At 38.3% G+C, this 27985-nt stretch overlaps 1 protein-coding gene across 1 annotated transcript in view; it reads right to left on the reverse strand.

The window, feature by feature from the left end:
• Positions 1 to 2133: 2133 nt before the first annotated feature.
• The window catches only part of LOC127456758 (patched domain-containing protein 1-like), a 40084-nt gene continuing 14232 nt past the window's right edge, over positions 2134 to 27985 (reverse strand). The window contains exon 3 of the mRNA XM_051725329.1: positions 2134 to 3797. Coding sequence (XP_051581289.1) covers positions 2134 to 3797 — 1664 coding nt within the window. The remainder of the gene's footprint in view (positions 3798 to 27985) is intronic.

Below are 27985 nucleotides of genomic sequence, written 5' to 3' on the forward strand. Positions count from 1 at the left end.
TGTAGCTTTACTTTAGAAACAAAGTGTATTTTAGCATTTATGGACTAGCCCCATTTATTTCCATTACTTCCATGTGCCTTACTGTAATAGAAATATATATTAGTTGAATTTTTTTGTTTTGTTGTTGTAATCAACATTATGCCACACATGCTGTCAATTGAGCTTAACTTATAGTGAATCCTTTAAAAGTATAGTTCACACAAAGATGAAAATTCTGTCTTCATTTCACTTTATAACTCATTTAGCTGTGCAAGTTTATTCAAGACATTTTCAACATTACCTTTTGAGTTCTGTTTCTTTAGAGAACTGGTTTTGAGTGGTGCTATATGTCCAATTGCTGCATTAACAGAGCTACTTTTCAGAATATTTATGACGTAAAATAACCCATACAGTATATCAGCACTGCGTACATTGGCTATTATGCTAAAACACAACATTACGTATTGTGATGTCATGACACTTGGCATTAAAATGCTCTTCATCTTTAGACAGTATCTGCATAGTCTTTAGTTATCCACTCCAATCACTGAAAATATTTATTAATGCAAGGTGTAAAGGTAGCCTATTATGCCTGTGAATGCTTCTAACATTTTCATACAGACTCTTTCCACCAGATTGTACCTTGACAGTAACACCTTTATACTGATTTGTGCAAAATATTTCTTCATCATGAACACAGTGTATATCATCTGCATTACTTATCCCTGCAAACACACACAAATATAGACAAAACACATGCTACATTAAAAAAAAAAACAACAAAAAAAAAACAATACCTACTCATATAATTTTATACCTATATTTTTAGACATCAGCCTTCAGTGAATCTGCATTTTTCCTTACTGTGCAAAATAACAAAACAATCATATGAAAAGTGACACTTTTTAATTTCTTTGTTATTTAGTTGTTTTCCCCCCTAACTACATAACCAGGTTTGATTTTGTAACAAACAAACATACAAGCAAGTGAACAAACAAACTAAAAACAAAAACCATACCAACGCAGCGTTAAAACATGCTACAAGTCTCTTTTCTCATGAATGTGAAGCTTGGGTATTTTAGAAAATCTTTTAAAATGGTATATCCTGTTTAATATTGTATACAAAACATCTTTATTATTTTCATATCAGTGGTCTCTACACAAAAAGCACCTCTTTTCAGCTCAACACTATTAGTTTTCCCTGAAGAGAAAAATAAAAATTACAGTCTCAATATTAGCAGAATGTCAGATTTCAATAAACATTTAAAGGAGAAAAATGGCCTTTCAAATTCGTAATAACTCCATTAATGATTTGCTTGTTGGAGAATATGTTCCAGGTATAAGGTTTTTAATTTTAGTCAGTTAATCTATTTTTCAGTAATTGCTACTAGAGAAATTCCAAACATACTATTAGATTTGATACAGGACATTTGTATTCAATGCATCCCAGCTGTTATTTGTTGGAGAGTGTTGCATAATTTGATGGACACTAAAAATTGCTACTTCCATTTGATACTATTCTTCCAATAGTAATTTTTAAACAGAATTGATCTTGATTAATTATGTAAGCACAGGGCTTGGAGAACGTGAGGTGCATAACACTTAGAAAAAAACACGAACTGAACAAAAGGAGTCGTGTTGGTGCTGAACGAGAGCACAAGTATTTCTGGTTGTGATATTCTGCTCTTACAAAATATATAGTATGAAAACCCTTGGGAATACCGCTAGAGATATGCATATCACACTTGCATATCAAAAACGCATCTAGATCTAGAAATAAGAATTTCTTGATTCATGTGGCAAACAACCTGCTTAGAGTCATGCTAAAGTTAATGTTTTTGGAGGGAAAAATCTTAACATAGGTCTTCATTTTAGGTATTTTTAAGTATTTTAATATGTAGACAACCTTCTGAGGAAAGGTTAAGGTAGCAGCTGCAGATGTTATACACTGTTCTGGATGAAGGGTGCACAAGAGACAAGTGAGAAGGTTTGTTACTCTGGACAGCACTGCTGTTGATTACTGGGGCTGAGAGTGTCGTCCCAGTGGAGAGAGTGCCTCATCTTAGACACTTCTGGACCTGTGAAGTGCTGCATCAGTTGTCCCCTAGTGGACAGGACCTGCTTTCTTACCACCTCCGTGCACACACATGCCTTTCAAACATTGGTCACGTGATCAGGGTTTTCCCTGACTTCGATGCACTCGATTTCCTCTCTCTCCCTCTCCCGTTCCCTCTCCCTTTCCCGCTCTTTCCGCTTGGCCCGTTTCTTTTTCTTGTGCCGCTTTTTAGAGGGTGGGAAGAAAGTCAAAAACACTGGTAGGATGACAAAACAGTGTAGCACTGTGCAGCCGGCGGTGAGAAGAGAGCACTTGAACAGTGTATAGGTCAAGTTTGAAGGCACAAAGAGAAGGGGCATTATTCCAATCACAAAACATGAGGTGTTCTGCAGAATGGCGGCCCCATGATCCTCCAATGAGATCTTGATGCACTGAGTCCGCGTGTGCTCAGTGGCCAGTACAAAAGTGTAGAGGTGGGGGGCACAGTGATCCATGGCAAAGTTGAGAGTATAAATAAGGCACAGGATAGAGATGCTGTCCATGTCTACATTCCAGAGCGTCATGAGACCCAGGACGCCCAGCTCCACGGAGGTGACGGTCAAAATCAACCAGAAGTTCCCCAGTGGTTTAATGACGAGAAAGAAGGTGAGGATGAGAATTGTCAATATGCTAAAGCCTGATGTCAGGATAGGGGAGATGATGGAGGAACTGTAGCGATCCATGAACACAAAAGTTGGGTTGAAAACAATGAACTTGATACTGTTGATGAGGGAGAGAGGTCGAAGTCTTTCTAGCAGCTCTACAACTTCCTCCCTGGTTTTCTCAGTTGTTCTGGCTACCAAGTACATCTTGGATGCGATAATGTCATACTCATCTCCATTCTTGGAGAAAATAATGTCGTCGACAAAGTGTTGGTACTCTGGGCTCCTAAGAAAAGAAGTCTTTAGAATGTTAATAAAATCACTTTTTGTTGACGCGCTGATATTCACGACCCTCAAATAGTGAAAGTAATTATCAATCCATGAAATCTTATTAAAGCCCTGCCCTAGCGTCTTGAGGTGCTCCTGAACTGTCGAGTTCCAATATTCGATGGGTTCGTAGATGTAAAACCCAATCACTGGACTGTAGTTGCTGAAGTACTTCTGTTGGGTCAGGGCGAATGACACACTGGGCGAATTACTAGCTAGCAGATTAATTATATTTGAGCCGTCTCTGATTTGTAAACATCCCATGAAAGAAAAGGAGGCATAAATCAGGTAGAGGATCACCACAAAAGGCTTGACATAGGTGTTGGTAATCCATTCGGTGTAATGCTCCCTCAGAAAGTGCTGAATGAAGTGGTTCTGGTATGGAGCACTATCGTGGTGCGTAGAGAGGTCATGGCCATCGCTCATCATGGTCTTAAACCAAGTGGGCTGGCGGTCGAGATACTCCACTGAGGGTATCTTGCAGCAGAAGACGCTGTGATAGCGGTTTTGCTCTAGCTGCCCAGCAAACACCAGACAGGAGCCGTAGAATGAGAACACATAGAAGTAGTTCACCAGGATTGCTACACACATACTCTGGCAAAAGACCTTCACTGATTCAATGTTGGTGAAAGGGCTGGCGCCCATGCCGAAAGTGATGATATAGAGGGAGCTGGTCATGGTGTAGCACACCATCACATCGGCAAATGCATCTGCTACTCGTTCTTTGAAGGGTAAACTCTCTCTGGTTCTTCTCCAGCCTGCCAGAAGCTCGAACACACCCTTTGTTCCATGCCCTGAAAAGATAGATTACACAGCATGAACAATCTCAGCATGAATACAATCTAGTATAATTCACGGTAAAAAGTGAGAATGTGCAGTTGTTACTTTATGGAGCTATTTCACAGCATCATCATAGAAATACATCATCATTGTCATTTGCAGGGTCTACAAACAGTTGTTGATGTATTTTACACAGAGTTGTCAACTATATAAGAAAGTTCAGACTGTCTTGATTTCATGTGAACGTTTTTACGTGGGAGGTGTAAATAGTAATTTAAAGATAGATACATCTGTGTAAAAATATCATAAAAGGAAGCAAGTAAAACGTGATATAATACACATACAACTACCATATTTGGTACATACCTGTCTATTGATGATACATTAATATGATTGCTCTGACTTATATAAATCATGCTCACAGGACAAATAAACAAATAAGTGTATCAATTGTGACCAATGGAAAACACAGAGTCTCATTTTTGAACAGGCTATTGGTTGACACCCATTATAAAATTGCAGATTTCAAAGTATTGTTACAAAAAATGAAACAAAGTAAAATTCAAAAGAAATATGCAATTATTCTTGGTATATAATTTCCATCCCCCCCAACCCACACACAACTGCAACTTAGTAAACAATATAAAATTATGTTATTTTATTGTTTGCAATTTCCTATTGGGTCTTATTAAGAAAAGTGCAAAATTTGACTTGGTAGTTTCCCACCAGTTATAACTGTGACTAAGAAAAAAATCAAGTGTAGCTCAAAGCGCTTCACACACAAATAAAAGTATTAAAAATATACTAAATTAAAAATACTGTATAAATTGAATGAAAAATTAAAACAACAGCAATAAAGAGTAAAACTTCACACAAACATTTAAGTGTAAAAAAGTGCATTCAATTTAAGAAATTTTGTGTAAATCACATCAGCCATCATTTAATTGTTTTATACTACCTGTATATCAACATTATATTGCCACTCTGCTTACTATACATTGGTATTGAAAAACTTGAAAAGAAAACTTATGAGCTGATCATTAAGCATTAGTTAACAGTTGTAATCTAAACTGCAATTCAGATTAGTCTTCTACCATCCACCTAATGCATATTCTGAGCACTCAAGCTGATACAACAGATCCAGTCTGTGTGCACACTTTTGACTTTGAACATATTAATACATTTTACATTCATCCATCTACTAAATATTTTACTCGGCATCAAGGACATCATCATGGCTCATCTCTACACACCCTCTCCCGCTGTCAAGAATGTCACAAAAGCTACTCCCTTACCTCTTTCTACAAAATCATACATTTACATTGACCTGACAGAGACGGAGAAAAACCTAATTAAACACAAAGGATTACACCAATGTAATGAGTTAGATGGACTGGCTTTCCCTGATTTTAGCTTTATGAAGAGGCAGAACAAGTCCATTAGCGTGTGTGAATTCATCTGCAAGATGAAGATGGTACGTGGCTTTAAGTTTAACCTGCTAATACAAAGAATATAAAGCTCAATCCCAAATACTTAGCAGAGAGGTACTGACATCACAATTTTGCTTTTTTATCATCAAGTACACTAAGCTAGGCACTTAGTCCCAGGTTGCTCTGAAAGGGCTGTTCTTGATATTACATGAAGCTGACCTGAATAAACATCAGCAGCTAAATGGCAATTAAAACCAAAATGACAATTTACAAAGTTTGGTACAAACAAAATTTTCAGGAAAATTGCACAAAGCGCGAACATGGGTCACTACTTTCGAATTAATAGATCACCATAAAATGTCACTAAACAATTACATTTGTGATAAGTAACTGACCCTGCAATCTCACGAATAACACTCTCACTCCTTGAGCAATTCTTAAATCCATAATGTGAGTGCCATTTATTGTTTGCACCATCTGCACAGAATTTTAAGAGTGCTTCTGTTGTAATGACACAGAAAAACTCTGCCCATTAATTTTTCCTTCTCTCACAATGAATTATGGGGAAGATATAAAAGTGAGGTGGGAACCTGTGAAGGGAGGAGTGGTAGTATGGAGTGAAAGCTGCGCGACAGGTGTGTGAAAGTCAGGACCCGGCACCCAGAGTAGAGGCCACGAAAGGTATGGTAATCAAAGTTTCACTTTATTTAATCTGCACTGGCTAAATGGACATGGAATCACACAGTGTATTCACTCCAAGCAATATTTACTCAGACAGAAGCCAATTAATCTAATTGACCATCAGATTGTCCAGAGGTGCAGCTAATGCCTCAAGATCCTTTTGGGCTCAGTTTCAAAGATCTCATCCATTGAGGGCTGGTGCACATTACCTCGTGCAATGAATTGCTGAATTACCACAACCAGCCAAGACTGTAATATTATCCTATTAGGCTTGTTCATAACATTCTTCATAAAGTAAATTATTTGGTAAATATTTGATGATAGTTTTATTTAATTGCTCAACTTTTGTCTCTTTGAGCATTGCATTTGGCTGTTTTTTGATGTTATCACCTTCCAGGTGCTAATATAAAACTAAAGTGTGCATTTTTGCTCAATGTTAAAACACGTTTTCCTAATCAGTTTATTATGCAGAGACAACTATAATTATAAGCTATTTGTATTTTTATTTTGTGTTCCCTGAAAAATGTAAACACTTTGGCTCTATCAAAGCATCCGTACTAGCACGACATAAAAACATTGGCTCCATGTGGTGGGACAATCTTTTTGTCCAACCAATGGCAGACAGGGGGAATTGTTCATCATTATTATTTTAATGAATCAGAATTTACACACTTCATCTTTAACATAGCATTCATTAAACTATGATAGAAGAGGTATTACCTTGTTTTGGAGAGATGAGAGATACTGGAATGGTAGTTTTGAATTGAATATACTTAACTTACATCCTTTTCAGAATGACATGCCAATTTCTTCAGTGTGGGCAGAGAATAAATCACTACTATAACACGTCAGAGTGCTGGTCAAGGGCACAAGAAAATGTGCTCAATTCTAAAGTTCTCTAATGAAACAGGACTGAGAGAGGAGACATTAATAAACTACTGCACGACAAGCTAACTTATATATATATATATATATATATATATATATATATATATATATATATATATATACACACAGGTGGCCAAATGTTTAGAATAATGTACAGATTTTGCTCTTATGGAAAGAAATTGGTACTTTTATTCACCAAAGTGGCATTCAACTGATCACAGAGTATAGTCAGGACATTAATAACATCATGGTTACAGATGGAGGGAACGAGACGTTGTGTCGATGTAGTGACACTAGGGGTCACTCTTGGGAGCCCTAAACACCTCTGCTTTTTTGAAAAAAGGCCAATGGGAATTGGGGAGTGGAATTTGCATGCCACTCCCCCGGATATATGGGTATAAAAGGAGCTGGTATGCAACCACTCATTCAGGTTTTGTGCTGAGGAGCCAAGACCAGGTCCCGGCCATTTCAGCGGGTAGTTCAGCATTGTGGCAAGAGAGACACAGTGTCTTGTTCCCTCCATCAGGGAACGGAGGTTACAAAAGTAACCATGACATTTTCTATCTGTCACTCACTCGATGTTGTGTCAATGTAGTAACACTAGGGGTCCCTATACAAATCGCCACAACTATCTGAACTGTGTTACGTGAACTGCCGGTGTGTGACGGCCAGACCGCTGTGTGCCTCGTAGCCAGTGCACCAGGCCACCACGTAACCTCCCCCAATGCTCTTATGAGCGTCGAACGGTCCTTCAGGAACAAGTCGACTGCCCAACAATAGGGACAGTCTAGCCAAGCCGAGGTCCTCTTTCCTCTTTTTTTCTCCCCAAAAAGAGTGGAATTTGTTAACCGACTGGGAGCCATAAGTGTCTACCGCGGAGACCACACCCCACCCAAAGGGGGGGGTATTTTGAGTGGAATACGTCACATGGTCTTACCGAGTCTTGTCGGAAGTATGTCATGTGGAGAGGTCCCATGGTAGGTCCTACCCGAAGGGGGAGGAGTTTCTACAAAGCATGGTGACCGGGGCAGAGGGGCCTCTGCCCAAGGAAGACGCAGTTCACTGACAGGGAAATGATTTTGCGGAAGATATCACATGGGGCCACCTTCAGGGAACCAGCACATGTGGAGCACCTACCTCAGTACAGGGCCTCATTAGCACACATACTGTGCCGGCAGTGAGTTTCTCCGCAAACTCAATTGCCAGAGGGCTAAGGAGGAAAGTCATCCAGGGATCACAGTCTGTGAACATGACTGGGAGTCAAGAGCGCACGTCTTCACCTCAAGGGAAGGGAAAGGCGCTATGCGCAAGTGGTACACCCGGCTAGCTGTCCCGGAACTTACCTGCTCGTGCCTGCCATTACACAGGACGAGACCTGCTCAACCCGGAGATTGTAGAACCTTGAAAATGTGTTGGGTGCTGCCCAGCCCACTGCTCGGCAGATTTCTGCCAAAGAGGCGCCACTGGCCAGGGCCCAGGAGGCTGCCACACTCCTGGTAGAGTGGGCTTGTAACCCCGCAGAGGGTAGCACATCCTGAGCCTGATATGCTATCATGATGGCGTCAATGACCCAGTGGGCGATCCTCTGTTTGGAGATAGCGCTTCCTTTCCACTGTCCACCAAAGCAGACAAAGAGCTGCTCAGAACTTCTAAAGCTCTGCGTGCGATCCAAATAGATGCGTAAAGCTCGCGCCGGACACAGCAACACCAAGGCTGGGTCTGCCTCCTCCTGGGGCAGCGCTTGCAGGTTCACCACCTGATCCCTATAAGGGGTCGTGGGAACCTTGGGCACATAGCCCGGTCGGGGTCTCAGGATCACTTGAGAGTAACCCGGACCAAAATCCAGGCACGATTCACTGACAGAGAACGCCTGCAGGTCCTCTACCCTCTTGATGGAAGTGAGCGCAGTCAGGAGGGTAGTCTTTCTGAGCTGGGCGCACAGGGGCAGGGGGTCCACTGCTGGAGCACCATACCTGCAAAAATGGGACGGTGGAAGGTGGTCATGACGATGGCCATGCACACCGGACATGTGACTCATGAAACGAGAAAACCACTCTTTTGAGGGAGAGGGAGGACATGACCCATCCATGAACGATGTCTCTGTGTGGGCAGCGCCCAGACACGTAAGACAGTGATCGTGGCTGTCTGAAGCGGAGAGATAAAGACCACAACCAGGAATAACACACAAAAGGAAAGGCATCTTTAAAAAGGCGTTCCGTGTGAGCCGCTCTTATTGTGAATGAAAATATACTCTTTTAGACTATACTCTCTTTTTTTTTCCGCTCTGCCGAAGCGCCCAGGGGCGTTCTCTGCACTCCACAGGTGCAGAGGGGGAGAAGACGCTGAAATACACCGTAAATCCAGTAGTTTTGAGGTGCGTCTTTGGAGGAAATTGAATTCAGGGCACTGAATACAACCGCTCGGCTCCGAAGAGAAAATCTGAATGAGTGGTTGCATACCAGCTCCTTTTATACCCGTATGTCATCGAGTGAGTGACAGATAGGGAATGACTATTACAATTTGAAAAAAATTAAAAATTAAACTACTTCAAAGAGTTTTCGTCAAAAAATCCTCCACGTTCAGCAATGACAGCTTTGCAGATCCTTGGCATTCTAGCTACCAGTTTGTCCAGATACCCAGGTGACATTTCACGCCACACTTCCTGTAGCACTTGCTATAGATGTGGCTGTCTTGTCGGGCACTTCTCACGTACCTTACAGTCTTGCTTTTCCCACAAAAGCTCAATGGGATTAAGATCCATAACACTCTTTTCTATTTATCTATTGTCCAATGTCTGTGTTTCTTTTCCCACTCTAACCTTTTCTTTTTGTTTTTCTGTTTCAAAAGTGGCTTTTTCTTTGCAATTCTTCCCATAAGGCCTTCACCCCTGAGTCTTTTCTTTACTGTTGTACATAAAACTGGTGTTGAGTGGGTAGAATTCAATGAAGCTGTCAGCTGAGGACATGTGAGGCGTCTATTTCTCAAACTAGAGACTCTGATGTACTTATCCTCTTGTTTAGTTGTACATCTGGCCTTTCACATCTCTTTCTGTCCTTGTTAGAGCCAGTTGTCCTTTGTCTTTGAAGACTGTAGTGTATACCTTTGTATGAAATCTTCAGTTTTTCAGCAATTTCAAGCATTGTATAGCCTTCATTCCTCAAAACAATGATTGACTGATGAGTTTCTAGAGAAAGCAGTTTCTTTTTTGCCATTTTTGACCTAATATTGACCTTAAGACATGCCAGCCTATTGCATACTGTGGCAACTCAAAAACAAACACAAAGACAATGTTAATCTTCATTTAACACACCAAATAGCTTTCAGCAGTGTTTGATATAATGGCAAGTGATTTTCTAGTACCAAATTAGCAATTTAGCATGATTACTCAAGGATAAGGTGTTGGAGTGATGGCTGCTGGAAATGAGGCCTCAAAAATGACTTTTTTCAAATAGTGATGGTGCTGTTTTTTTACATCAGTAATGTCCTGACTATACTTTGGTGAATTAAAGTAACAATTTCCTTCCGAAACAGCAAAAATCTGTACATTACTCCAAGTTTTTGGCTGCCAGTGTATGTGTATATATACTGTATATATGTTTACAGTATATATAAACTCACTGAGAACTTTATTAGGAACACCTGTACACCTACTTATTCATGCGATTCTCTAATCAGCCTGTAAAAAGAGGATAATTTTCTGTCCGTTCCAGAGTGGAACTTCAATAAATTGCCCTTGAAGGTCTCTGCATTGTTCTGTCTTTTCTGAGCGCTGAAGTAAAGCAATTATTGTTAATTCACACATTTGATTCCGTTATTCACTTTATCTGACTCCAATTTTATATTAACCTGACTCCAATTTTAAGTTGACCTCTAATTTATATTTAAGCTCTAATTAATTTCTGATCATTCTTTTAATTTAACATTTTTAGGTTATTGATTACTCTAAATCCTCTTCTATTCATTGTCCTTTCGATCTTTGGAGACTTACACCAGCCGTTATTAAATTACGTAAACCTCCCGAAAATGGATCGCCAGTTCCGTTCTTAGTCAGCGGTTGTAGGGTTAACTAATATCGTCTGGTTTGGCTTGTCTCATAACCAGACGATATTGCTGCTTAGTCACGTACATACAACTTGCTAAGACGGGCGGTGAGCAGTGACTGAGAGTCTTTAAATGGCTTTCTCCTACCCGGTTGTCCTGAGTGGTTTCTCCTATATTAAAGCTCCAGTATGGTCTACCCTGGTCTAATGAAATTCAAATCCTACCCGGCTGTCCTAGGTGGTTGTCCTACCTGGTTGTCCTGAGTGGTTCAAATTCAAACTAAGAGTCTTTAGATGGCTTCCTCCTATATTAAAGCTCCAGTAATGATTTCAGAGGAATTCAGAATAAATCCAATAATAACAATTTATTTGTCAGGTAGGATATAAAACATTGTTGCAGAAATTCAAATCAAAGCCAATTTCACATGATCAGAATAAACAAGCATTACTAAAAATAAAAGACAAGTCAAAGAAACATACCTGACAAAACTACATGCAGCAGTACAGCATGGAAGATCTGCTTACAGATCCCCAGCGCTTCCTGCCAACTTTCCTTAAATATCTAGACAGAATAAACACTGTGTACCAAATGGTATTATCCTTTAAACAATGAGAATTTGGGGGTGAATGGGTTCTTGACGTCCTGGGGTTTAACCTTGTTAACATATAGGAGATCATTTCAATTGTAGGTCAAGGAGGGGGATAGACCTCCAGAATTATGCAGTATTTGGCAAAGATCTTATAACTTTGTTACCATAAGTTTTATCAACATGGGAAAGAGACCACTATACCAGTCGCACAGAGACCTCTTAAATGCTATCAAACACATACAGTTGCATTCTTTGTTTTCATGGTATTTGTTATATTTTTACATATAAATCTTGTGTCTTTGTGTTGGTTCAGAGCTGTTGAAGGGGAGATGGGGGAGAGAGAAGGGGGGGCAGCAAGGTGATTTGCAATTTATCACACTGTGGTGATATTCAGGTGAAGATTTCAGCAAAAGGCGATTTGCAATTTATCACACGTGGTGATATTCAGGTGTAGATTTCAGCTTTTGTGAGAGAGTTCTTTGACGTTGATTCTCGCAGAGTTCTTTGACTTTTACCGTAAATGGCGCCTTTTGGTTGTAGACATTCTGGTGCCAGCCTTACAAGCCAATCATGTTGCAGCAGTGCAATACATTAAATCATGTAGATAGAGATCAAGAGCTACAGTTAATCTTCACATCAACCATCAGAAAGGGGAAAAATGAGATCTCAGTGATTTTGACCGTGGCATGATTGTTGGTGCCAGACGGGCTGGATTGAGTATTTCTGTAACTGCTGATCTCGTGGGATTTTCACGCACAACAGTCTCTAGAGTTTACTCAGAATGGTGGCAAAAACAAAACAAATACAATTCAGTGAATGGCAATTCTGCGGACAGAAATGCCTTGTTGATGAAAGTAGTGAACTGACAATTTCCATGATGGTTCGAGCTGACAGAAAGGTTACGATAACTCAGATAACCACTATGTACAACTGTAGTGAGCATAATAGCATATCAGAATGCACAACATGTCGAACCTTAAGCCGGATGGGCTACAACAGCAGAGGACCACGTCGGGTACTTTATTATGACCATAGTGTTCCTAATAAATTGCTCAGTGAGTGCATATATAAATACACTACCAGAAGCCAGTTCCTTAATGACATCATCCTGCAGGAAGTGTCATCATTTTTGATGGGAAAACAACATCAGTGAGTGTTAGCAATGGATTTTATGAATTATGTTTTGTAGTATTACTTTTCTCACTCTAAAATATTACATCCTGTTAGATAAAATTACAGATTTTGTTAAGATGATATCAACATTTCAAAAGATGTTTAAAGGAATAGATCATGTACAAGGTTTCTGTTTTGACTGTTAAAATGTCCTAATGTCGGACAAATTCAAACATGGTCCGACACAATGTCCAGTAAAAATATTTACATGAAGCATCAGCAAACCCTTTAGTTGATGCCACAAATGCACAGCCTGACACCATCCCAATGATTTGAGTGCTTCGCTGCCACGGAGGTTTAAACTTTCCTGACGTGGCATATACCACAGTATAGTAATGAAAAAAAATAATTTAAAAAATGATTTATATATTAAATAACCATATTGTAAAGCCTATTTTTGGATAATCCAGGAAGTGAATTAAATACTTCCTCTTATATAATTTTCTCTTTATTTGGAACTCGACAATAGTCAAAGAAAAAAAAAAAAAAACTCAACATGGTAATAAATCATTACCATAATGCAAAATTTTACATTATGCCACATTTCAGTCTGGACCTCGTTTCCCAAAAGCATCGTAAATCTAAGTAGATTGTAGAATCCAATTTACGATTAATCTTAGTTTTGCACCCAGTTTCCCAAAAGCATTGTAACTTAAGTAGCTCTTGAAAATGCTGGTAGATTTCCAAGTGCTCTGGAGTAATCGTACAGTGCTAAGAGCATCGTTAGCACATACAGCAGACTTATGCAGACACCTGCAGGACAGTCGGGAAATTACACTTCATACAATTTAAATACCAATAGGTACACTTTATGCTGAGACTTTAATATCAGGATATATGTGTTTTATTTATTTTTATTTGAACAGACAAGTCTAATAATAATAATAATAATAATAATAATAATAATAATAATAATGATAATAATGAAATGCATAAAATAGATATTAATTAGTAAACAAATAAAGTTACTTGTGTGGACTAGTTGGTAACAACAAAGTGGTGGCATGATTGATGCAGACAACTATATAAATTAATATTAGAGAGCGAAGAAAAAAGTAATTAACTTGCTACCGTGCATGAAAATTGTCCGTATATATTGGCTCATCATCCTTGATTTACATTTATTCATTTGGCAGATACTTTCATCCTCATCTCCTCTTCCTTTATGACACCAAAGGCTCTCTAGCCAGCACTACAAGTTGTGTAGCACCACACCTGCAGCATTGTTGTCACCATTATCACTTTTGGGAGCAAAAAGCAGACCTCCAATTTATTGGTGAATGTCCCTAAGCGCATCTCCCAAACATCTCCTTTTTTGCGCTCCGCGATAACACATTGAACCTCATAATATTAAATGAATGCTTGTAATAAGAAGGATCATACACAGGGCCTCCACTGTCTTCACTAATCCTGTAAGCTTTTATTCAGACAGGAATGTGTGAAAACGAAATATTACAAATCCACACCTGATTATGGAAGCAGATTGTGTAAAATAAATTGATTGTTCTGCACAAAATTATTGTAAAACAATATGTAAACATGTAGTTAATTAGGTCAAATATTTACGAAAATATTTTTAACTTCATGGTGACGCCATGTGAGTGACTAGCTCTGCGCACTTTGCTAGTTTTTTTTTTATATTTTCATGTCATAATCCGGTGAGATTTACCAGTTACATATTTGCTCTTTGAGGTAAACATGGCAAAGAAGTAAAAATCCTCAGACTCTGGAGACATTAAAAGACACTTATGTGTTCAAGCTGAGGCCTTTGATGGGACTGTGAGCTGGGGACTCGATTTGGAAGGCACGTCAGGAGAAGAAATTCAGCGTCAACTGTCCAACATCTCGGTGATGCTGACGAAGGTTGTTGCTGACTTGGAGGATCTTGCTGTAATATGTCGATCGATTACGGTGATGGAAACAAAATTCTCTGAGTTAGTCACAAGAGTGGCAGATGTTGAGAAATGGATCGATTATCTGGAGTCATTGGAAAGGGAATTATCCGCTAATCCGCCCGCATCCAAAACAGACTTGGAATGCATTTTGGAAAAACTGGAATATTTCAAAAATATGAGCTAAAGGAATAACATACGGATTGTTGGAATTCCTGAACATGAAGAGGGCAGAGATATGGTGAAATTCCTTGATGAGCTCTTCTCGAGTCTGCTCGACATAACAGGCCATAAACTGGAAATCAAGCGAGCTCACAGAGTCCCTGCTTGCAGATCTGCTGAGAGAGCAGATCAATTCTGGCCAAATTTCTGAGACCATCCAATAAAGATCTTGTGTTGCGCCAGGCGAGGAGCAAAGGAAAGCTTTCTTGGAGGAGTCACAATATTTTCTTGTTCCCGGACTTTGTGAGTTCGAAGAGAGAAACGCGATCGGTTCAAGGAATGTAAGAAACTCTTACATCAACGGAAGATCGCTTTTGCAATGATGTTTCCGGCCAAACTGAGAATACACACCAGGGACGACAGCAAAGTATTTACATGTCCCAAACAGGCACTCGCCTTCCTAAATACATTGTGAATAAGCCATTTGATGTTTCTTATATTAGTGGACTGACTCATTGTTCAGTGACTCGATTGTCTGAGGAAGCTTGGCGCCATTTTTGTTTCTTTTTGTGTTGGCTCCGCCTAGCGGCTGAAGTTTGTTTTGTGGAATGACACTTCCTTCAAGAAACTTTTGCATTGACAGACGATAGTTTTTACACTGAAATTCCCAGCCAGATTGAGAATGGACACTATCGATGACCACAAAATATCTACATGCTTACATAATGACGTCTTTGTGTTGACAGGCTGAGTAAGTCGTGATTTGTTTTGTTTTTTTTCGCGGCCTCCGAGTGAATTTGGCTCTTGATCATCCGAGGAACTGGGATGCCTGTTTTGTTTCTTTTTGTGCTGGTTCCTCCCAGCATCTGGAGCTTGTTTTGTGGAATAACATTGCTTCAGGACAATTGTGGATGAATCTGTTCATTCTTAGTGCTTATGCCTCCTGTTGGCCGGAGTTTTGGCCGAGACATTGGAATGATTTTGTCATCTGCTGCACTCATAAAAGCCGGCTCACTGAACAATTGTCTGTCTGAGGAAACTGAACGGCTTTATATCAGCTGGAGTTTGTTTTGTGGAGGAACACACCTTCGAGTTCTGTGAATGAATCTACATGTTCTTTTGTTTATTCTGCCTGTTGGCTGGGGTCTGTTTTACAAAGTATTTTCTGTTATGTAATTGTGCTACACAAAATTTGTGCAGAAGCACCGGACTTGAGCAATCTGATGGCAAAGTTGTCGCAGGGGTTCTCGTAGGCGTAAATGGACCTTTTGAGTTTAGAGGGATTGACGCCGGTTGGAGCTGTCGTGCGCTGGGTTAATGCGCACGTTTTTCTTTTTTCTGTTTGTTTTGTTTGGGGGGAAGTTTGGGGTTTTATTGATGCTCTATTGGGGAATGTGGTCTTTATAATCTTGTTTTTGAAACACAATTTATTTTTTCTATTATATCAATATGTCAATTGTTAATATGAGTGGATTATCTCTCTCCACATGGAATGTGAATGGGTTGGGGCACCCCATAAAAAGAAGGAAGGTTATTTCTTTTCTTAAGTGTAAGAAATATGATATAGTGTTTCTTCAAGAAACACATCTTTCCCCACAAGAAGCTGAAAAATTTAGGAAGATATGGGGTGGACATGTTTTCTTTAGTGCTGGCTCAAGTAAGAGTAGAGGAATCATTATACTGATAAATAAACACCTACAATTCAAATGTCTCAAACAGAGTAAAGATAAATTAGGAAGAGTCATTATTGTTTTAGGAGAAATTCAGGGGCAAAGGTTGATTTTGGCTAATATTTATGCACCTAACGCTGATGATCAAAGCTTATTTATAGATCATGAAGGGATGTTGCAAGCTGCTGGCACCCCTCATGATATAATATTGGGAGGAGACTTTAATCTTTTGATGGATTCAGTCCTTGATCATAGTGAAGCAAAAGTGTGTAAGCCCCCTAGAGCAACATTGACGCTTCACAGGATGTGTAAAAATCTTGGTCTTACAGATATTTGGAGACTTTTGAACGCATCTGGTAGGGACTATACATTTTTTTCATCAGTCCATAAGATTTATTCTAGAATAGATTTTTTTTATTTTTTATATCTAAGTCCCTCATTTCATCTGTTGTTGACTGCTCAACTGGAAATATGTTAGTCTCAGATCACGCCCTTGTAAGTTTAGAAGTGTTGCCAAATACGGAGAAAAAGAAATCATATAGTTGGCTCTTCAGTGTATCTCTTTTGCAAAATCCTGATTTTCAACAAATGTTAAAGACTGAAATCAATGTTTATATGGAGACCAACTGGTCCTCAGTATCCTCTGTGGGCGTGGCTTGGGAGGCACTTAAGATGGTTCTTAGGGGTTGGATCATGCAGTATGCCTCATTCAACAAAAAATCCAAAGCAAGAGAACTCGTGGAGTTGGAAGGGAATATTAAAAGTACAGAGGCAGAGCTGAAGCGCCAAATGTCGTCTGATGGCCTCAGAGAACTGACCCGTTTGAAATACAGATATAATACTATTTTGTTGCGGAAAGTGGAGTTTTGGTTATTCAGGGCAAGACAGTCATACTTTGAGTTGGGGGACAAAGCAGGGAAGCTTTTGGCTAGATATATAAAGCAGAGAGAGTCTTTTTCAACCATTCCCTCAGTGAAATCTGGTGGTGGTGAAATATTTACCTCGGCCATTGATATTAATAATGCTTTTAAAGAATTCTGTCTTGATCTTTATAGTTCCACGTCTTCGTCTACTGATGAAGGAATTAGAAATTAGAAACTCTCTAAACTGACGACTAAGCAAAAAAATTCTCTTGATTCTGAGATTACCTTGGAGGAGCTTGGCGAGGTAATTAATGCCCTGCCTACTGGCAAGGCTCCGGGGCCAGATGGCTTTGCCGCTGAATTTTTTAGATCTTATACTACAGGAATCATTAAAGAATGGAAAGCTTCCGCCAACCATGACACAAGCCCGGATCAGTCTGATTCTTAAAAAGGACAAAGATCCAAGCGAGTGTAAAAGTTACTGTCCAATTTCCCTGATCCAGCTAGATGTAAACATTTTGGCAAAAATTCTGGCTAACCGATTAAGTAAAGTTATGACATCTCTTATACATATAGATCAGGTGGGGTTTATTAGGGGCCGCAGCTCTTCTGACAACATTAGGTGTTTCATTAATATCATGTGGTCAGTGGCGAATGATCAGGCTCCATCAGGCTGCCATCTCACTTGATGCCAAAAAGGCATTTGATGTGGTAAAATGGGATTATCTTTTTAAGATTTTGGAAATATATGGGTTCGAAAATACTTTTATTGGATGGATTAAGTTACTTTATAGACACCCTGTAGTGGCGGTACAAACAAATGGATTAATTTAAGATTATTTTACTCTGGATAGGGGCACTTGGCAGGGTTGCCCTCTTTCCCCATTATTGTTCTGTCTTGCCCTGGAACCTTTAGCAGCCATGATAGAAAGGAGGATGATTTTCCAGTGGTGATGGCGGGAGGTGTGGAGCATAAGCTTTTACTTTACGCAGATGATATTTTATTATTTGTTTCCAACCCCACTAGATCTAAGCCTAGCCTCCACAGGATTATCAACTCCTTTTCTAAATTTTCAGGATACAGAGTTAATTGGTCTGAATCCGAAGCTTTAACTCTGACTGCGTACTGCCCAGTAACGGCTTTTCAACCAGGCGCCTTTCAATGGCCCAAACAGGGCATTAAGTATTTGGGCATTTTATTCCCAGCAAATGTATTTGATTTAGTCAGAGTTAATTTTGGTCCTTTAATAAAATGGTTTTCGAGCGATGTGGGTAGGTGGGCTTCATTACATTTATCGATAATTTGGAAGGTTAATGTTATTAAAGTGAATTGTATTCCAAAATTAATCTACCTACTACCATCTCTCCCTGTAGATGTCCCCCTCTCTTACTTAAAGCGAAGTCCTTCATTTTGAATGGAAAACGTCCCAGGTTACATTTCAACAAGTTACATAGGCCGATTGACAAAGGTGGGCTAGGCCTACCTAAGATTTTGTTTTATTATTATGCATTCGGTCTCAGACATTTGGCTCATTGGTCGCTTCCACCTGAGAGAGCCCTGGTTTTGTATTGAAAAGGACGTTCTTGACCCTATCTCGCCACTGCAAAGCCCTTCTATCAAACTACTTGGAGAAGTTAAGTCACACTCCGTTATTCACATTTACACTCGATATGGACAAAGGTGTCCAGAGTGTTTAACTCGGATATTTATTTAAATGTAGCCTCAAGCATATGGCTGAATCCTAAACTATGTATTAATAAGTCCCCTTTCTGTTGGTCAGATTGGATTGTGAGGGGGGTTAATACACTTGGTGACCTATATGAGAGTGGAGTATTAAAATCTTTTGAAAATTTGATTCAACATTTTGGGATTCCCAGATCTCAATTTTATAAGTATTTACAGCTGCACCACCTGCTCTACACTGTTTTTGGGAGTAGCACGCACCCCCCTAGAGTGGCAGATACTCTGGGAGTTGTGATTGCTGCTTTTGGGAAGGGTGATGAGGCATCAGTGTATTACTCCTTGTTAATTCAGAGTCTGGGGGACGGAGCTTTAAATTCTCTCAAAAGATTATGGGAGGAAGATTTAAATTTGTTATTGGAGGAGGGAGTGTGGACTAGGATTCTAAAAAATGTCAAGTCTGCATCTAGAGATGCAAGAGTTCGCCTTCTTTGTGTTAATTTATGAATCAATAAAAATGTTAATAACAAAAGAAAATATTGTTTATTTTTTTTAGCAAGTTAAATTACAAATGATTGTAAAACTCCGCACAAATATAATGAAGCTACAATGACGAATAGCACTATATGGTCACATTTCAGCACTTCACATTGGACAGCAACTATCTTAAGCAGCACTTAAAGTGCATCCTCGCACGTTCATGTTAAGTGCAGTTTTGGGAAACACATGTAAAAAATAATGAACGTTTGTAAAATTTGCTCGTAGAAAATGCTCTTAACCGCTAAAATTGATCGTTATTGGGAAACGGGGCCCAGATATGTTGATGACCATTATTATTTTTATTATTATAATAATTTTAATAATTATTATTAAAGAAATTCAAGATCTTCCCAAAGCAATGGAACATAGAAAATAATAAGCAACATTAGTTTATCCTATAAAAAAACTAAATTAAACTCTTCTTGCAGAAAATAAATATCAAATAATTATAAACCCTTCTTGCAAAAACATATATGACCGAAATCATGCAGAGTGCATCTTTTGGCCTTTTATTCTTTTGCATGCTTCATTTGATGTCAAGATGTCAAACATGTTTTAATAGCAAGCTCTGCTTTCCTGTAAATTTGGGGAAGCCTGCTGGAATCACCCACACTTGCATGCTCCAGAGAAAGCGCACCCAACACTCACATGAAACACAGATGTGTGTGTCAGATAAGAAGCATATTATTCATATCGCATAGACCTAGACATAACCTAACGATTTTTGTTATTTTAATATTTCTTTGTAAACGGAAGGACATGTGGCAAATTTAGCTTAGTTTTTTTTGCTTTGCCTACTTTTGTTCCCTGTTGAATGTTTTTGTTTTTTTAATTAGATGCTAATTCAACATCAGCCGTTTTTTTAAATTAGACTCTAATTCCATGACAGCTGTTTTTCTTTTCTTTTTTAAATAACGTTTACCGTTCATTTTGTGTCATTATTATATCACATTATTATGCATAGTCCATTGCATTACAGTGCAAAATAAACACCGAAATGAGATGACCAGATTTTTTTCCAATTTGTCCTGCAAACTTTGTAATTCCCAGACACATTTGCCAGTACCAAAATTTCTTAGCGGAAACTCTGGTACACGTGCCAAGGAGACATCAAGATTTATAGTGTAAAAGGAGATCATTTTTGGTCTGTTTCTCTCCCAAAACTGAACATATGGCTTCAGAAGACATGAATTAAACCACTCGAGTCATAAGGTTTACCTTTATGCTAAGTTTGAAAGTTTTGGACCCCATTGACTAGCACTGTATGGTTAAACACATCATACTGTGAAAATATGTTTGTTTCTGTTCTGCAGAAGAATGAAAGTCATACGAGTTTGAGACAGCATAAGGTGAGAAAATAATAAGATAATTATCATATTTGGGTGAACTTTTCCTTTAAAAAAAATAAAAAATACATTTGTTGACACCCTCATGTTAGCTAACTTTTAATCCCTCACTGAGCAATGGCTCACTTTAGCTCTATTTCCATCCTGTTTGGTTCCATCTTGTTAGGCATTCTGTTCATTTTCTTGTCCTTGTGTAAATAATCAAGTGATGATTAATAAAGTTTAAGTGCCTGAGCTTATTCAGAGCATATTTCTATAAAACATAACCATTTTCATGTTTTAAAAGCTTGAAAGGAGTTTGTAAGGTACTGTATAAAAGGAATGATAATATTATAAATTCTTCATAATTCTATTTATTAATATTCTCTATTATTTGTATTTTCTTTCTGTTACCCCTTTGAAGAATATTTTAATTCCCCATTTTTGTGACAAGATTTATTTTTGCAAATCCTAAAGAAAGCTTTATCTTAAAATGGTATGTACAGTATGATTGTTTTTCAAACATGCTCTGTCAAAAGGGTTCCATCCATTCAAGGGTGTAAATTAAAATGGGACCATTGGGGGAGTGCATGTTTTTATTAATGCAAGAAAACTGACATCTTGAAACAAGATGTCATGTTCTGCAGCAGCAGTGGGAAATGTTAAGGAGTTCAGCAGCAAACAGAGTGCATTTAAACTGAAAGCACAAAGCTGAGAGCTGGCACAAGGGAGGCCTCCTCCTGGCAGTTATAAATCAAAGGCTATGACAGAGATTATTGAGGCATTAAAAATAAAACCTCTTCAACAACATCTAAGATAATTTTACTGGACCAGACGCTTGTTTAATGGGGCCACAGGGACCATGAATGCACAGAGAGGTTGACCCATGGCCGACCCATGACCCATACTAAAGGGGGAGGACAAAAATCTAGTGTATACATTATCAGAATGAATTATAACTGAGAACATCTAGAGTATGTTTCTGAATTTTCTTTGGTTAAGTGAATGCAATCAAATTGTCCCATTCAGACAACAGCTTACTGGAGCAGCTCGAACAATGTCTGTTGAACGAATAAATGAAGTCAAGCCCCTTTTCTATTTCTGTAATATCCATAAATAATGATATTGACAGTGAGGAAAGTAAATAATAAAAAAAGAAATTAAATAACAAAGATGCCACCTTCAATAATACCAGAAAGTCACATTTGACACAATGTTATGTAATAAACAAGTCCAATCAAGGTGCATACTGTACTTATTCATCAAATCTTAATTAACTGGCAGTGGCTTCAATATAATTTTTTTTAGTATCATAGTATCATAGAGTGCAGCATTTGGGTCAGGCCAGGACCACAAAACTGATTGGAGCAGCTAAAATGTAAAACTTGTTTAATTTTTTTCTATTTTTCTTACCCCATAGGCAAATATTATTTTAATTTTATTATATTATTTATTTTTTATTTTTTTGATTTCTCTGAAAACAACATTTAATACATTATGTCCTTTCACTTCTTAAAGGGATAGTTCACCCAAAAATGATCATTCTCTCATTATTTACTCACCCTTATGCTTTCTTTTGAAGAACACAAAGAGTTTTTGAGAGATGTACAGTATGATGTGTTTCTGTCTGTGCAATGTAAGTTAATGGGGTCCAAAACTTTCAAGCTCCAAAAAGGAAATAAAAGCAGCATAAAAGTAATCCATACGGCTCAAGTGGTTTAATACATGTCTTCTGAAGCAATACGATCGCTTTTAATATGATACAATCACCAAACTGTAAGTCCTTTTTCCCTATGAATCTTGACATCTGGCCTGACTGGAATAATCGTATGCAAAAGTGCAGGCTTCAAGACGGTGATGTTTGGCACTGCACGTGATAGCCAGATCCTCAGTCCCAGTATTATTACACATCAATAACATACGTCCTTGAAAATATCAGCGTTTGAGTTCTGCAGAAGAAAGTCATAGTAGTTTGAGACAGCATGAGGGTGAGTAAATAATGAAAATTATAATTTTTAAGTGAACTATCCCTTTAAATGTGTCTTGTTATAAGAATGTTCACAGAAAAATAAAACAAAATACTAATTAAGAGAAAGATGCAATGTAGCACTCTTAAACAGGACTGACATTTGTATTCTACAGCTGTGTGAATGTAGCCTTTGAAGGAACTCTCCCAGGGAAATGAACAGCAGTGTTTCCTGCAAGTCTCTCAAGAGGCTAAGGCGGCAAATAAAGGGCAGTACCTAATGTCTCTGAGAGCTGACGGACAGGTACAGCACTCCAGATAGCTTAAGAGGGCAGTTTGTCACAGGCCTCCCATGGACAGTTCCAGCCGGCACAGGCTGGAGGAAAGCTACTGTGAGGCCATGGCTTCAGTATAGAGCGCTGCATCACCTCTCTCGCTGCAGTGCAGTGAGTCATTAAACAATATTACTGCTTTAAAACTTCAGTAGCATGCAGCTGCAAACCCATCCATCACCTACAGGAAAACACCCTGTGGACGGACCCTGCGTACACCTCTCATAAAGCATGTCCAGTTGTGACAGAAGATCGGAAAATATTACCTACATTTCCATGTTGTGTAAGTCTTTCTGTGCTGCTTTGATAAGACGTATACAAAATACATCCTCTGAACTATTTTTTATTTAATTAGGGATTTTTGCCTTTAGTGATTTTGATTTTACATGGCAAAAGTACCATGGTATTACCATGACAATATCATGGGTTTTAGACATGTACCATGCTAATACCATGGTATACTTTGAAATACATTTTTAACTTAACTTATATAGCACCTTTTAGCAATATAGCACAAAGTGCTCCACAAAATATAAAATCAAAACACACTTTTTTTTTTTTTTAAAAGGTAACACTTTACAATAAAGTTCCATTTGTTAACATTAGTAAATGCATTAGTTACACTATATGGCCAGAGGTTTGTGGACACCATATGTGCTTGATGAACCTTCATGAAGCTTGATGAACCCCCTTTGGTGCAATAACAACTTCAACTCTTCTAGGAAGGCTTTCCACTATACTGTATGTGACATGGCTGCAGGGATTTGCTCCCATTCAGACACAAGTGCATCACTGAGGTCCGGCACTGATATTGGGCAATGGGGCCTGGCTTTCAGTTGACCATTATTATAATTATCATTATTATTATTATTATTATTATAAACTTTGCTCAAGAAACTTTAGATCTTCTCAAAACAATGCCACAAAGAAAATAAAACATATGTAAAAAAAAAAATGTAAATAAAAAACAACATAAATAAACACATCTTGAAGAAAATAAATATCAAATAAATATCACTTCTTGCCAAATAAATAAATGACCGAATTAATGCGGCGTTCTTCATTTTGAGGAGGTGAAACAGATTACTTGAATTAAGAGTGATTATTGTTGTGCGAACCACAGATGTTGCACCTGTTTTAATAACAAGCTCCTCTTCTATTTCTTGACCTGTTTGGGAGTCGTCCCATTCTGTGGAGATTTCGTTCTCCATTTGAGGTTTTCCTAGGTCAAAAATGATTGAGTAGCTCTGAGCTCACCTGTCTCTGGAGCACAAATATTGGTAAGCCTGCTGGATTCGCATGCACTTCAGAACTCCAGAGACAGCGCCCACCACAGTCACATGAAACATTCGCATGTCAGATGAGAAGAATATTTTGTGCTTTTAAAGCACCAAACACATGATGAAGGTCATTAAATTTGCTTGCGTGGCAGCAAAAAAAATTTCAATGCCGAAAAACCCTGTCTATATAAAATTCTCTCAGTCTCTTGTGAAGCCCTGCCCACTGAGAGAAAAGCCCATGCTGTGCACATGGATATTTACATATTGCGATATACACGATAGAGCAAAATCTTATCGGTTGACACTTTATATTGTCGCCACGATATATATATTGTCATACTGCCCAGCCCTAGCACCAACCCATGTAATGCCTTATATGTAATTAATAAAATCTTAAAATCAACCCTAAAATGAATTGGTAAACAATGCAAAGAAGCTAAAACTGGAGTAATATGATTAATAGACCTAGTTCATGTCAAAAGTCTAGCAGCAGCATTTTGCACTGATTGTAGACATGCTAAAGTGCATTGAATTAAAGTTGAAAACAGTGCATTACAATAATCTAGGTGAGACAAAATAAAAGCATGAATAAGCATCCCTAAATTCTCAGAACATGTCTCACCTTGGAAATGTTCCTTAAATGATAAAAACAAGACTGAACTAACTTCCTGATGTGATATTCAAAATTTAAATTTGTGTCAAAATAGACACCCAAATTTATCACCACCTGCTGAATAATCGGGACCACCTGATTAAGAGCTGACTCAATCTGATTCTTTTTAAAACCATGACCGATTATGACAACCTCTGTTTTATCTGAATTTAACTGTAGAAAATATGTGCCATCCATTTTTTTTATATCTACTATACTCTCTTGAAGAACATTTAAATTAGTTAGATCATTGGGATTCAATGACTAATATAACTGTAGGCCATCTGCATAGCAATGCAAATTAATGTTGATTTTTCGAATCACAGAACCAAGAGGTAACATATATAGAGAAAATAAAATTGGCCTTAACAAATATCCTTGCGGAACACCACAATTTATAGTTGAAGAGGAGGACATGTCATCTCCAACAGACAATACAAATTTCCTATTTGACAAATAGCAAACAAACCAGTCTAAAGCCACCCCAGATATTCCCACCCATCTCTTTAATGTATCAATTAAAACTGACTAATCAAACGCTGCAGTTAAATCAAGCAACACTAAAATGAAGCACTCTCCAGCATCCTCTGCCATCAGTAAGTCATTGGTAACCCTAAGAAGGGCAATTTCTGTACTGTGAAATACATGAATATCATTCAGCAGGGGGTCTGTGGTGATATTGCAGGGTGTCTGCCCATTATTGTTTGATCTTAAACAAATTTGTGTGAAAAAAATGTAAGTATCAGTATTATTATTATTTCAATGTAGTAATAGTTCAACAAAAAGTTTCATTATCCTTCCCAAATTAAAATGTATTAAGTACAATAAAACATTTAATGTACAAGTATATGACTTCACATTCATTATGTAAATAATTATTTTAATGGCTTTGCAATGTAAGCATATGGAAAATGCATGTTTTTATAGGCCAGGTTTAAAATGCATCACTCAAGTTTTATACAGTATGTAACAGGGGTCTCTGCTCCGTCTCTCTATCCACCAAGGGGTCCTTGACTCACAAAAGGTTGAAGATGCTATGGTAATTGAGTACAGTAATCTTTTAGTACCATCATATGGTATTTTCATCTGATACCATCGCTGTAACCTGGCAACACTACAATTATTATTATTTTTTTATTTTATTTTTTGTAAAGGCAATAATGATGACAATTTGCTTCTGAATATTTCCATTTTGCATTTATACATAATCGTTTAAGAAACCACACATTTCAGAATAGTGCATTTTTTAACATATGCCATCATTTTGTTGCATGACATTATAAGCATAAAGTGAGGCAGGACTGCTCATTTAGAGAGAGAGAGAGAGAGAGAGAGAGAGAGAGAGAGAGAGAGAGAGAGAGAAAAGTCACTGCTGTTACAAAAGTGCCTAAATGTAGCATCTTCTTTTACAGTGAACATACCCTTATCATAACACGGCACACATCACAACACACCATTAATCCCACTGCAAAGGATTAGGCATGCAATGTGCATAAAACCCTGCACAACACATATGTGCATATGCAGAAAGCTGAATGCTTTACAGACCCAGTCAAATTATGGGTGTCAGAAGATGGAGAGAGGTGTGACACTTCTGGTGTAGTGCGAATCTCCGTATTGAATGGCTGCTGCTTCATGTGGCACCTCACATCTGCAAGTGTTATTGAAAAAGCTCCTGCAAAAGCACCGAATGTAAATCTAGTCTCAGTAGAGGCTTTGAGTTACTCGCAAGTAATTTCATTGGAGTAGACCTCATCAATCCAGCTGGTGACTCTACAACAATTCTAGAGAGGTGTTTGGTGTAAAATGTGAAAGTTTTCAACCCATTTATCGAGGCTGATCACATTTGACCATAGAGGAGTCATGTTTACACGCACATCGTTTTCTATTTAAGGTCTATATTCTGGTTAAGCCTCTATTCTGAAAAAGAAGTTTACATGCTCCACAGCTATTAAAATATTCCTGAATACATGTAATATTTGCATAAAGTATTACATGTATACAGGACACTGTAAAAAAAAAAAAAATGTAACCTAAAAATGTGCCTCATGTGGTAACATAAATTAACTTGTTTGATTCAATTTCAACCTGAATACATTAGGTTAGACCAACAAAACAAATTGTAAAAGTTAGATCAAGCAGAAATAGCTTCACGAAGTAACAACTGCACGTTACCACTTTTTTTTCTTTTTTTTTTACAATGTAATCTGAATAAACAAGATTTGGACATTCATTTCCTGATATTCTCAACTGGGAATATTGAAGATGCTGGCTCTGGCTATTTATTATGGTGCATTTTTAATAATGCTGCACAGTAATTTTATCAACTTGATGATTCCCCTTCATGCTATTGACAACAACACTCACTGGAATGCAATAAATAGCTAAATGTAGAACATGAGACTGTTACAGTGCATTCGTATTTTTGTATATTGATTTATCTTCATTGTTTAGAGTCTGAGAAATCTGTCTCCCCTTCACTTACTAAATGTTTTTTCTTCTATTGCTTAATTTTTTTTTGCCAACTGCCTGTACCAAATAGCACCCAGAATTACTTTAATTTGGACATACAGAAATAGAAACAAATATTCCATTAGAGTGGATATTCCAAATAAAACTGTATTCTTGACAGAGGTTTAGATTATTTTAGATTTTCTCCCCTTTTCTACCCAATTTGGCATGCCCAATTCCCAATGTGCTCTATGTCCTTGTGGTGGTGTAGTGACTCGCCTCAATCTGGGTGGTGGAGGACGAATCTCAGCTGCCTCTGCGTCTAAGACAGTCAATCTGCACATTTTATCATGTGGCTTGTTGAGCGTGTTACCGTGGAGACCTAACGCATGTGGAGGCTTCACGCTATTCTCCGCAGCATCCATGCACAACCCACCACGTGCCCCACCGAGAGTGAGAACCGCATTATAGAGACCATGAGGAGGTTACCCCAATGTGACTCTACCCAACCTAGCAACCGGGCCAATTGGTTGCTTAGGAAGCCTGACTGGAGTCACTCAGCACACCCTAGATTCGAAATTGTGAC

Source organism: Myxocyprinus asiaticus, chromosome 19 (genome assembly GCF_019703515.2).
Source record: "Myxocyprinus asiaticus isolate MX2 ecotype Aquarium Trade chromosome 19, UBuf_Myxa_2, whole genome shotgun sequence".
Classification (NCBI taxonomy): domain Eukaryota; kingdom Metazoa; phylum Chordata; class Actinopteri; order Cypriniformes; family Catostomidae; genus Myxocyprinus; species Myxocyprinus asiaticus.